This window comes from Vespa mandarinia, chromosome 2 (genome assembly GCF_050613455.1).
Source record: "Vespa mandarinia isolate Hongniang chromosome 2, ASM5061345v1, whole genome shotgun sequence".
Classification (NCBI taxonomy): Eukaryota; Metazoa; Arthropoda; class Insecta; order Hymenoptera; family Vespidae; genus Vespa; species Vespa mandarinia.
In genome coordinates this window covers 2,630,309-2,643,551 of record NC_140811.1, presented here as the reverse complement: position 1 = coordinate 2,643,551, position 13,243 = coordinate 2,630,309, and the positions used below count along the sequence as shown (strand labels likewise).

The following is a 13,243-nucleotide window of genomic DNA, read 5'->3' as shown; positions in this document are numbered from 1 at the left end:
AAAAAGAGAATAGAAAGAAATTGGTTGAATTTGACGCGATCTGATGGCTAGTCCACATGTATTGTCCCGTGACATCTAACGCGTCGAAAATTGAATATAGTTTTATCTGAAAGAGCCATAAGTTTTGTAACCGCGAATCTTGAGATGTGTTTATAAAATATATTAAATATCATTACTTTTAAACTTATGTTGCAACTAATAGATCTTGAAATGGATTCTTTTGTTGAAAAAATGATTTTTCTTAATAATATAAGAATATTATTGTTCCATAGTTGGTAACAAAAGGGCGTTGACACGCAATCAGAAAAGCGAACCTAGAGAGACACGTGAAGATGCGTCTTTGACTATCTTTTATTATATCAGTGGTTGCACTGTTAAAAATTCGTTATATTGGTTGACTTTTATATGAATTCATTACAAACATGTCAATTAATTTAACAAAAAACAAAGATACGTTGGTGGCCGCTTGGCACAGTGTAGTCGACGATAAATCGTCTACTAACTGGTAGGCTTTTTGAATTTTTCATGCTTCAATACATTTTTGTTTCATCACAAAAGTGTAATAAATTTACGTAAAAAATATATGTATAAATATTAATTACATATTTTATTATTTGAATACTCTTTATTTTGCGTTTCTCTCTCTCTCTTTCTCTCACTTTCTCTCTTGCTATATATATATATATGTTTGTAGTATTACTAATAAGGACATAGATAATGGTTTTTACCTGTCATAAATTTTTGTATGATTTTAAAAGGTCAAATAAAATATAAGTTTCCTTCTTACATTAAAAAGAATTATTTATATATATATATATATATATATATATATATATATATATATATATATATGTGTTTCTACAGGGCTGTATTTGGGTATGAAGGTCAGACAAATAATTTGAAAGTTGTTGGTACAGGGAATGGTGGATTAGAAGAAATGATTGATCATTTAAGTAGTAGTCATATTATGTATGCCTTCTGTCGTGTGATTGATACTAAAACAAGTCTACCAAAATGTTTATTAATCAATTGGGTGAGATACTTTACCTAAATCAAATAACATTGATAAGTATAAATATACATTATCATTATATTATAATGATATGTAAATATGTTTTTCTTTTTTTTTTTTTTTTTTTTTTTTTTTTAGCAAGGAGAAGGTGCACCTATTGTTAGAAAAGGAACATGTGCAAATCATATTAGAGATGTAGAAAAATTATTAAAAGGCGCACATATAACAATTACTGCTCGTTCCGAAGATGACGTCGAAGTTGACGCTATTATGGAGAAACTTGCAAGAGCTACTGCTTCCGCTTATAAATTTAATGAACCACGTAGCGAAAACGATGCACACGCAGGCCCTATCGGCACGACATATAAACGGTATGTTTTTTTTTTTTTTTTTAATGCTATATTGTATACTATTGAAGATTGATTTTATATCTTATTTTATAGAGTAATACCAGAGCAAGAAATTAATGCAACAGAGAGAGATCAATTTTGGCAAAGAGAAGAAATTGAAGAAAAGAAAAGACTGGAACAAGAAAGAATTCGAAATGAACAAGAACGTCAGAGATTAGAAAAAGAAATTAGAATGAGAGAAGAGAAAGAGAGTCAACTGAGAGAACAACAGGTTTGTAAATGACATTTATTTTTTTTAACTGCTAATCGTTAACTTTTATCATTGTAACATCGTTAATGTTTATTAAACATTATCAGGTATCTGCTAAGGAAAGTTCAATAGCAAGACAAAAATTAGCAGAACAACGTGCAGAAGAAGCAAATAATTTACGTAATCGTATAGCAGCTAGTCAACAATATAATGAAGATAATGACGATGATCATAAATCTAGAAGCGAGGAATTAAGAAGACAAAGAAGCAAAGAAGCGCAGCAATTAATTGCTCAAAGAACAATTAATGCTAGAGCTGTTTTTGAACAAAATTCGGCTGCTGGACAAATGAAATCTTCTCAGGTCCAACATTCTTTGCAGAAAGGTGGTCATGTAGAAGCTGCTAAAAAAGCAATTGAGGAAAGCCAACAAAAGGAACATGTAGATATTAAACCTCAAGAAGCAACACCAATAGAAGTGAATAAGATAAACGATACAGAAACATTAACGAATTCTGCTGCAGAAGTGGTAAATACTATCTCATCTCATGATTCAAAAATATCTTCACACGAACCAGAGACTGAACAAACTAATAAGGAAGATATGACTGATAATGAATTATATAATCAGCTTGATGGTTCTTATTTATATTTTGATCCAAATAATGAGGGTATGAAAGCAAGAGCTTTGTATGATTACCAAGCTGCAGATGATACAGAGATTACTTTTGATCCTGGTGACATAATCACTCATATAGATGCCATTGATGAAGGTTGGTGGCAAGGATTGGGCCCTGATGGGACATATGGATTATTTCCAGCTAATTATGTAGAAGTTATTGATTATAATACAACATGATAGAGGATATACTTTGGATAACAACAACAACAAAAAAAAAGCAGAAATATTTGGAAGTTTTTTCTTCTTTATATGTGAGAGATACTTGACAGGTTTTTAAATATCAGCAAGTGTTTCATGATATCAGAAGTTAAATTAAAATTTACAGTGATATGATTAGGTGAAATGTTTGCAATATTAATTGACTATTTAGTATTAATAATTAATATTATGAAATTATGCATTTTATAGTTTTAGATAAAGGAAATAAATATGTGCACATTTTTAGCGTTTGTAATATGATTATTTAAAACTAGATTTTATAGTATTAGAAAAAAAAATGCCATTAACATATTAATTGGGAAGATTTTTATTTAAAAAATTATATTGCCCATTAGTCTTCATAATAAAAAAAAAAAAAGGAAAAAAGTCTTCCCAAGTATTACATCATAAAATATAAAAAAGCTAAACTTAGGTAAATATATCTTTTTATAACATTCTATATCAGAACTGATATAATAGTCACAATGTATTTAGAAAAGATTACTTAAATATGCCCTGTTAAAGTATTATATTTAAGCATACGCCATAATTTAACCAATAAAGATTGAAACTTTGACATAGCACATTTATGATATTGATAATATCCTTCTTCTCCTTACATATTGTAAATTTTATGTACAAAATTGTTTTTATTAGCAACATATAATATACAATATTACCTTCATTTTACTTTAGATATATATATATAATGAATAAAATGATAAGATTATGAGACACAGTATTCGTATTAAATCTATTTTACTATATGATATATAAATTTGGATAATGGTAAGTAATATTGGTCAGGAAAATAATCGTAATTATTTTAGATAAATAAAATACATAAAATCATCTTCGATAATTTTGACTTTGATTACCACTTGTACTACCAGTCCCACTAGCATGACTTAAGAATGCTAAATGTCCTTTAGGACACTTATTTGCATAATGACCTTTTTGACCACATTTATAACAAGTAACTTCTTCTAATGGTTTTTGAGGTCCTCTTTGAGGTGGCCCATTATGCATATTAATATGATGATGTGGATTATGAGAACTACCTTCCATTTCTTGTCTAACTTGTGCCTCTCTTACATCCGGAGGCATTTTATTACAATAAATTGCTTTATGACCACCTTCGCCACAGAAATGACAAGTAATCATAACTTTCTTTCCTTCTTTTGGTTGCATGTCTTGTACTGCTGGTAACTCGAATCTTGGACTAAAAATAATCGTTAAACTATAACAATCTGCTTATATCTATAACATATGTGTTTTACATAAATTATTATTTTTTATTATTATTTGTCAACTTACTGCATGAATTTACAATTTGGACCTTCTGGACAAAATCCAGCTAGATAGGCCATACAAAGTACACGTCTTACATGCCGATGTCTGCATAATGGGCCATGTCTGCAAAATCCACGATCGTACCATGGACAATCGCGTACCTTAGTTTCAGGGTCAATGTGTAAAAATGGACATTCCTTATTGTGACAAGCATCTAAAGATTTATTAAAGAATTAATTTTCATTTCTTTATTATGAGACTATCAAATATCAATAAATGAAATACTCACTAAATCTGGAATAAAAGTAGCATTCTGGCATTTTTGTCATGTCATATTCATGTAGAAATTCACACTGATCACCTTTTTTACATAATCCTCTTAACCAATGTTTACATACAATTGTACGATCTCCTCGAACATGTCTAAACGGACAAGAGGCTCCTTTTACACATGTACCTCTAGGATAAAATTGACATACTGCAGCAATTGATTCTAAAATTGATTTTACCACCATTAATCTATCTAATAATTAATAAAAATAAATTGTCGTTTTTTTTTTTTATTATATCACTCTATGTTCTAACACAAATAGAAAAAATGATGTACTATACCCTTTCTTTTCTTTTTAAATTACATATATATAAATTATAAATAAATTAATATAATAAATTATGAATATTTTTAAACATAACCTATTTTAAAAATTACTTACTATCCATTCCGGTAAATGGTAATGATAATGCTCCATACTGCTCATCTAGAGCGATTTCAATATCAAATCGCATATGATCTACATTTGCTACAATACATTCCATTTTAACACGATTAAATTTGTAATTATACACATTCAAATATTTATATTATATACACATGAAATGTTATGATTGACATAACGCGTTTCAAGAAAATTGAAACTGCTTATTTAATTCAGTACTAACAACCTTGTAAGTATAACTATTGAAGAATTTAATGGCCGGACTGAATTAAATTTTTAAGTTGGCAACACTGCTACGGGCGATATTACCCGGCATCGTTAATTTTTATGTGGTAAGTAATATCGTAAAAATTATTTAAACAATAATTAATCGATTTTATTATTATATACAACCATTTATGCTTTTTCAAACATCTATAATAACAAATATATCATATAATATGATTTTTACATATTATATAAAGATTAAGATAAAATCTTTTTTCGCTTTTTCTAATACGAAAAATTCTTTTGAACCGTTGATCGGAAAATTTGGTGATTTTTTTTTCAAATAATTTCCAATATTATGTGAAATCGCGAAATTGACCTTCGAATTTGATTTATTAGATTTATCTCTAAAAGATCAGATAAAAGTTGTTATGATTTACGAATAATAATACGTATAATAATATTATAAAATTAGAATAAATCTATTACGATAAAATAAAGTAGGTTATATAGTAAATTATATATGTATATATTTATATATACATGTTCATATAATAAAGGAATAAATAATTAAAAGTAAAAGAATTAAATATATAATTAATATATAAAATATTTCGAAAGGAATATGATTGGCATTTGTTTATATATCGAACATATAATGAAGCTATTTGTATTCAAATAGCTTATAGTATCTTTTAAATAATTATTTGTTTTGTGCTTCTCGTAAAATTACAGAATCTTAGAGTTTATCATTCCGATATTATTTACTTCGTTGAATTTTATTTTATATATTTTTTCTTTATTTCTTATTTATTAGGTACCAATATAACGTCATCAGATCAACGAATATGAAGCTAAGCTTTTGTGAAATACCGCATGGTGGTGTTTCGATCGTCCTTTTTCCAGAATGATCGCAACCACAAAAAAGAAATTCTTCATGGTAATTATATTTTAATTTAATTATATCAATTTTAAAATTTATATCTAGAGTATGAATTAATTGCTATTACAGTATTACGAATATGTTTTATGTTTGAATATTAAAAATGATATTGTTAGAATCGAGTTAGAAATAAATAAAACTGATCAAATGAATTAACGATCGATAGTCATGTCTGCTAGATTTGAAAATAATCATTACACTTAAGATTCTGCATATTTCTAAGGATTTTGAAAAGACAAAATAAATCTTTGATTTACGATTATTCTTTTTTAATTTATTTAATAGGACTAATGTCTAATTTAAGTTAAAAGATAATTTATCTTTGAAATATTTCGTTATAAAATGTACTTTTTATTACAGTTTGACTTTGATTAAGAATAATGTGAGAAATGATAGGAAGAAATATATATATATATATATATATATATATATATACATATATATATATAGTCAATCAAGCGTGGGCTCAGAACTATGTAGAATCGCCCACGCGAATTTCACAGCATATATAGGTTAACTGCAGGGCGAATAGTTCGGCAGTGTACCTGAGACCGCGATGAATGCACACGTAAATCGACATTGTAAAAAATTTCGTGAATTTTCTTCTTTCTTTTTTTTTCGACGATTATCTTTCTTTTCAATTATTTTCAAGTGTCGTTAGTGTATGAAAAAAAAAAAAAAAAAAAAAAAAGAGTAACGTGCGAGTGATGATATCTTTTATTTTTTCTAAAGAATTTTTGATTTTCAAAAGGATTAATACATTTTTTCGTTTTACAAATCTATATGCCATTCAATAGGTACGAACGTTGCGCACTTAAACCATTTTGAAATTCGCGCCCTTATCAACGGCTAACGATCGTCGTTTGTTTTCTCGTTTCGATATCGATAAATAGATTGATCGTCTAATTTCTTGATAATTGTTTAGTATATCCACATGCGTGCTAGTGCGTACATCAGTGCGTGTTCGCGTATTCTTTTATATAATACATTTTTTAGAAATATTATATATAATATTATATAGATCTCTGTATATAAATATTATATAGTGATTGGTCAATAAGTAATGTCAAAATTTGTAGTAAGTATCTAATTAAACAATATTGAACGTATCGACATATTACTATCTAATTAAATATTATTATATTAGCGTTCTTTATTTAGATGGGATGCATTTATTTATCTATACAGACAAAACACATTAATTATTGATCAATCCAATATAAATTATGACAATGTATGTATATCATTTTGTTTGTTTTCTTTTTTTTTTAAGTAAAGTTTTACAAGTGAAAATTCGTGTGACTGTACAGGTTAACGCGTTCGTTCGTTGTTATTGCGAGAGGAGTTCGAATTCTGATTGGCGTCTCTACAAAATGCAGAACGTGCGATGAACCATTGATTGATGTATAATGAACTGATAGTGACGATATGAAAATTTTCCGAGAGAATGATCATTGAAGACAATTCAAGATTGCATCAACGTGTAACTGTAAGTACCTATCCCTTTAAGCGTTATTTTTCAAATGCTATATTTTTCTCTAAATTATTTATTTTAAAATTCAAATAATGCTATGTGTACACACACACACACACTTTGTAAACACGATTTTTATTATTATTATTATTATTATATTATCAATCTAATATCATTATGATCTAATGATTTGTATTGTTTATCATAGAATAATTACGTTCTCTTAAATGAATGCACACGTTTAGCGAATATTAGCATACGATGTTTCATGATACAATTATTATTATAAGAGCTTATTAAAATATGTAAATGATCCTGTAACTTTTGTGTAAGTTACAAAGAGCGATGATATTACTATATATATATATATCATTGGTGTGTATCTTATATATATATATAAAAGATCTTATATAATTATATGTCATATTGCATCGATGTGTGTACGCGAGAGTACACATTTACTCACTGGCATTATTAAAGAAGAATAGAGACTGAATATCATGTGTATGTATGTGTTATATGCGTCTATGAACGAGAAAAAGGGAGGATAAAATATCGAGAATTCATAAAGAGGTATAGAAAAAGAGGGAAAGAGCTTATCGATGGAAGCGCTGTGTAGTACGTTTATCCGAAAATCCGATGGGACAAAAGCGAGTAAAGTACTGATACAAAGGACTGATATTTGATATGGAATATGTTACGAACTAACGACTCGTCAAACGATGTGTTAACAATTCTTTCTTTCTTTCTTTTTCTCTCTTTTTTTTTTTTATATGTAATATATCCGTTATAAAATTAAAGGTGAGTTTATATATATATATATATATTGTTCTTTGTACGACAGATATATTATTGTGTTACTACAGCATTCTGGACCATTTATCATATTTTTATTTGCTACTTACGAGTATATACATTTATTACGTGTATATACATTTATATGTGTATATCGGTGCGTTCTAAACTAGGATATTAACAGATGTGTGTGTGTGTGTGTGTGTGTGTATGTGCGCTAGCGCGTTATGTGTAGACACGGTACTTCTCGGTAATATATGTACGTATGTATATACATACGTATCCCAATAGGAAATACAATGCATATAGTCAGTGTCTCGCAATGCGAAATATAAGCTAATTATACGGAATAAATGTATATATACATAGTATGTATATGTGCTTTATACTAGATCTCGATCTAGCCAGAAACATATGTATTTATGTGCATTTATATATGTGGCAAATATCAAAATGAAGATATATTATGGTCTTTTCGATTGATTTTGTTTTCGATTTTAGATCATATCGAATTATTATTTTTTTATTTTTAATATAATATTGTAAATAATACTTTTTAATGTAATAAGTTTCTATACTTCTTTTCCATTGCATGTATTTATCTCTGTATATACAGATACAAAGGTGAAAACATTTATGGTTTTTTTTCTTTTTTTTTTTTTTTTTTTTTTTTTTTAATTACAACAAATTATTATATGTATTTATTTCTGATAATGGGTTATTAATGTCTTATTTTCAGTATATATTAACAATAGTATTTTTAATATAACTATTACAACATATACGAGTATTTGTCGTACATATGTGTACAGATACAAAACTAAAAACATTTATGTTCTTTGAAAATGATTCCTCTTGATTTTAGATTACAATAGATTATTTTTATATACACAATCTTATTTTTAATATATATTGCAAATTATACATTTGATTCAAATTTTAATATATTTTTTGTTACAGTGTAGTTTTTGATATTTTTCAAGTTCCACGAATGAAAATTGAATTTTATTAATAAGTAATGATATAGAAACTTATCTTCTTTAATTATCTTCCGTCAAATGTTTTACAGCACTTCAGTGCAATAGAGATACCGGTCGAGTGTATATGCTTCGCATGTGGTAGATAGAAATCACGCATGTCTGAAATTCAAGAGCATGAGATGCACTGCCTGTTGTTCATGGTGAAATACATATACGATGCAAACTGGAAATAATACTATGGCTAGAGACGATGAGTACCGTAGATGGCTAAGGTAGATAGAGCTAATTGGTTAGTCATATGTGTGACTCTGATCCCTGGTGTTTTGTGATGTCAAATTGAAAGTGTTTATAGTATCGAGTATGGAGTTCAATGATAACGAGGACCAATTGTGATTGAATTTAATAGGAATTCTCATTTCAATAATTAAATTTAACAATTCATAAGTTTATAATGAGTTATCATTTTTAAGGGACGATTTTCAATTTGAAAAAGAAGAAGAAGAAGAAGAAGAAAAAAAAAGAAAGAATTGATGTAGTTATATATACGATCACCTACGCATATTTATTACAATTTTCAATGTATTAACGTGTAACCTTTCACTTGGCATAAGTTAAGAGAAAAGTTATATTGGACAGAGAACAATATTATTTCTATGTAATTTTCTATACGATATGTGTAGAAACACGAAACGAGTTTTGGAGTGCGAAATGCCCGACAACAAGAGCTCCGTAAACATCGACACCACTTGTATATTCTGCGAACTGCTGCGTTTGTCGTGGAATCATGACGTCCTGCCTTGTTGGTCGCCTGCCGTTAAAAATCTTATACGAAATTTTTCGTATTTCTCCTATTTTGTGATTTGATCGAATATCACGAAAGTGTAGATCAATATATATATATATATATATATATATATATATATATATATATACATATACACACACACTTGGACTGCTTTCGAAACTTATCCCATCAGCATGCTTCTTGTCTTCTTTTTTTTTTCAAACACATAACAAATACTTTTTATTTTTCTTCTTTCTCTCTTTTTTTTTCTTTTTTCAAATATTTTTTCATACATGCACATTGAAATACAAATTGGAGATCAATATGAAATAACAATTTAACGAATAAATTCATAGGGAAATTTGTAAAGATTCTATGATAAGACCATCATTTTATTTCTATTAAAACAGTAATAGAAAAAGTATGTGTATATGTGTATATATATATATAGATACAGACCGTGAATCCATAAAACTTTGTGCCCTCTTGGAGGGTTTCTTTCCCTTTCTTTCAACTGTCTGGGGTTGTTCCTTGATATTTTTCTAGTTGCGTTCCGAAGTGGCATTGAAGAGAAGGTTCAAGGAAAGAGAAGAAACGGTGAATTCCATGAGCGCTGATCTGATTGGAATACGAAGAAAAGATCAGTTTTAGCTTTGATGAGTTCCAATGTTCTTTTTTTTATTTTGAACAAAATTGAAGATTTCTTTTTATCGATTACGAAATACGCTTCGTTTCATTTTTTATCTACAAACAAAAAAGAAAAAAAAAAAAAGAGAAAAGAAAAATATCTGAATTCACAAAGAAAGAATAATTCCTTTGAGCCATTATCGTTTGAATTTATTTTAATTTATTTTATTTGTTGCAGATGTTATAATCAAATGTCCAGGAAATTTTTAAACGTACTCGAGGAGTTCAGTCGAACTATATTATTTTCTTTTCTTTCTTTATTTTTTATTTTTTTCATGGCGAATCTTCATACAAACAGGGGTGAAATATATGATCTGGCATTGCATAGCATTTTTCACGACGAAAACTCCATCGGCATTATTTTCCCTACCTTCTTTACTGCCGCTTCATCCGTTCGTTTATTATGGAGATGTTTCAGATTCTTGGCACGTTCTTCTCAACAAGCACTCGTGCGTCTTGCAAGGTAGAGTCAGACAGAGCGTATCGACTGCGTACAAATGCCTGCTATGTTCTTTTTTACTCCGTTCTACCCGAGTCACTCGCACAAGATCGTATCATTTTAAAAATGGACTAAATTTTCTTGCCTATACTAAATTTCGTCAAATTTCATCTTCAAATGAAATTATATTACTGTGTAATTTATTTTTCTCTCAAATTGTAAACAAGTTCTTAGGTTTGTTGTTTAATAATCTATAAACATCTAAGTCAAAAAAGAAAAAAAAAACCATCTCGAGGAAAGAGTAATTAATTTTTAAAATCAACTTAGGAACTTTTGATCAACCCTGTATATCGTATATCTCTATACCTATATATAAATATACGTCATTTGTGCAGTTTACCATCAAATTGGAATCGGCAGGAACACAAAAGAGGAGAAGTAGGTAAAGGATCGTGTAAGACAGATAGTGGAGAGTGGTCCTCGTGTTAACGTGGACTCTCTGAAGAGAGGAAAGGAAGAGCTTCTCGAGTACCTCTGTCGTGAAGTAGAGAAACCGTTCGAGTCAGGACAAGAGAGTCTGCCTAATTTTCGAGGTATTGACGATGATTGTGAACAGAATTTCATTGACAAAGAGCTCTGGCTTTTGAATTTGTTCCTTTCTTTTTTTTTTCTTTTTTTTTTTTTCATCTTCGATAGCATCCCATAACTTTGACAGTATTTGAAATTTTTCGATGATATATGCATGATCTTTATACTAATACATTTATACTAATACATGTTTTCTTTTTTTTTTTTAGTAGGAACTCGAAGGAAAAGCTATTGATTTTTTCTTCGTTTAAGTGAATCTTCACGTCAATAAAAATATCAATATGTCTTCAATATTCCTTAAAGAAAGAAAGAAAACAAAAAAAAAAACTTTATTAAGTTAAGCCACGTGCGTTCGATTGGTTTGGGTAAAAGAATCGTAGCTCTTTTTTTCTCTTTCTTTTTTCTTTTTTTTTTTTTTTATTCGAGGATCGTCAGAAAACTTACGCGTGTTCGCATCAACGCGTAATACTTTGGCAAGTTGATCGGGAAAAAGCAAATAGGGAGAGAAAAAAAAAAGTAGAAGAAAGTAAAACATCAACAGCTCGTGTATAATATAATTTACAATTGAGATATACTTTCGAGAAGTTTTCTTTGAATTGATTGAATACTCGCATCGATCTAACAAATATGTTACAAAGCTTCAAAACGTCTCATCATATATTTTTCGAATTTTTGTATGATTAAACAAAAAAAAAAAAAAAAAATTACATATGTGATTTGTAGTAGAGAGTGGATCAATCTGGATGATTTTAAAAATCAAAAAGTCTATTATTTTTTTTTTTCGAGACTTTTTGGATTAATTTCTTCTTCTTTATTTTTTATTTTTTATTTCTTTTTCAAATTATAAAAATTTCCTAAGCTTTGTAATTTTACGGTATGATAAAATTAACCCAAGAAAAGGAGTAATTGATATTTATAATCGTCTAAGAACTTTCGGCTCACCCTGTAGAACGAAAAAACCCATATGGTTTACTTAAAAAGAAAAAGATCAACTACCTAAAGTTCAGCAGTTATTAATGGTGGATATATTACGAGGAGGAAGCTCGCGTTTATTAATTACACTTACGATGAGAGAGAGAGAGAGAGAGAGAGAGAGAGAGAGAGAGAGAGAGAGAGAGAGAGAGAGAGAGAGAGAGAGGGAGGGAGGGAGAGAGAGAGAGAGAAAGAAAGAGAATATGAACGACGAAACATATATTTAAGATGAAATTGAATTTTTTTAATCCAACTTCATTTTTATTTTTTCTTTCACTAATTTTTACTTTTTTATTTATTTATTTATTTATTTATTTATTTATTTATTTATTTATTTATTTTTTACTATTTCAGATAAATAATCTAAAGCATTCGAGCTGAAAGTAAACTATTCTTTTCCTCTTTTTTCTTTTGAGAGAGAGAAAGAGAGAGAGAGAGAGAGAGAGAGAGAGAGAGAGAGAGAGAGAGAGAGAGAGAGAGAGAGAGAGTGTGTGTGAGAGAGAGAGAGAGAGAGAGAGAGAGAACACATTGATTCAAAAATGTTTTGCATTAAAAGTCGTAAAAAAAATCTATAAATTTTGATTAACGTCATTCATATTTCATACTTAAACGTGTGAAATATCTGATCAATAATAATTTAATTATCAAACGGGAAGTAGGATATATATGATATATATATATATATATATATATATATATATATAAATATATAAATGTAGGTAACACTTCGGCGAGATGAAAATTTTAATCAAACTAGGCGGAAATTGTCGTCCGATATTTTCTCCCACGATTACATGGAAAACCAATGTGGCACGAGCCATCGTTTATTTTTTTTTCCTTTTTTCTTTTTTTTTTCTTTTTCTTTTTTTCTTTCC

The 13,243-nt window shown here is 28.4% G+C and overlaps 3 protein-coding genes across 3 annotated transcripts in view; 2 read left to right on the top strand and 1 right to left on the bottom strand.

The window, feature by feature from the left end:
- The first annotated feature begins 138 nt into the window (after window positions 1-138).
- Window positions 139-2,901, top strand: Abp1 (Actin binding protein 1). The gene is made up of 5 exons (XM_035861274.2): window positions 139-505; window positions 865-1,033; window positions 1,151-1,383; window positions 1,456-1,633; window positions 1,720-2,901. Exons 1-5 carry the CDS (start codon window positions 423-425, stop codon window positions 2,467-2,469), a joined length of 1,413 nt encoding a protein of 470 aa, XP_035717167.1. The 5' UTR covers window positions 139-422; the 3' UTR covers window positions 2,470-2,901.
- A 145-nt stretch (window positions 2,902-3,046) lies between these two features.
- On the bottom strand, window positions 3,047-4,614 carry Clp (cleavage and polyadenylation specificity factor subunit 4). The gene is made up of 4 exons (XM_035861277.2): window positions 4,497-4,614; window positions 4,073-4,276; window positions 3,808-3,997; window positions 3,047-3,712 (listed from the first exon to the last, which is right to left on the bottom strand). Exons 1-4 carry the CDS (start codon window positions 4,597-4,599, stop codon window positions 3,340-3,342), a joined length of 870 nt encoding a protein of 289 aa, XP_035717170.1. The 5' UTR covers window positions 4,600-4,614; the 3' UTR covers window positions 3,047-3,339.
- Window positions 4,615-6,587: 1,973 nt separating this feature from the next.
- The window catches only part of LOC118451619 (uncharacterized), a 44,183-nt gene continuing 37,527 nt past the window's right edge, over window positions 6,588-13,243 (top strand). The window contains exons 1-5 of the mRNA XM_085654892.1: window positions 6,588-6,727; window positions 6,797-6,883; window positions 6,960-7,138; window positions 10,229-10,832; window positions 11,204-11,401. The gene's annotated coding sequence lies outside the window, so the exon portion shown is untranslated. The remainder of the gene's footprint in view (window positions 6,728-6,796; window positions 6,884-6,959; window positions 7,139-10,228; window positions 10,833-11,203; window positions 11,402-13,243) is intronic.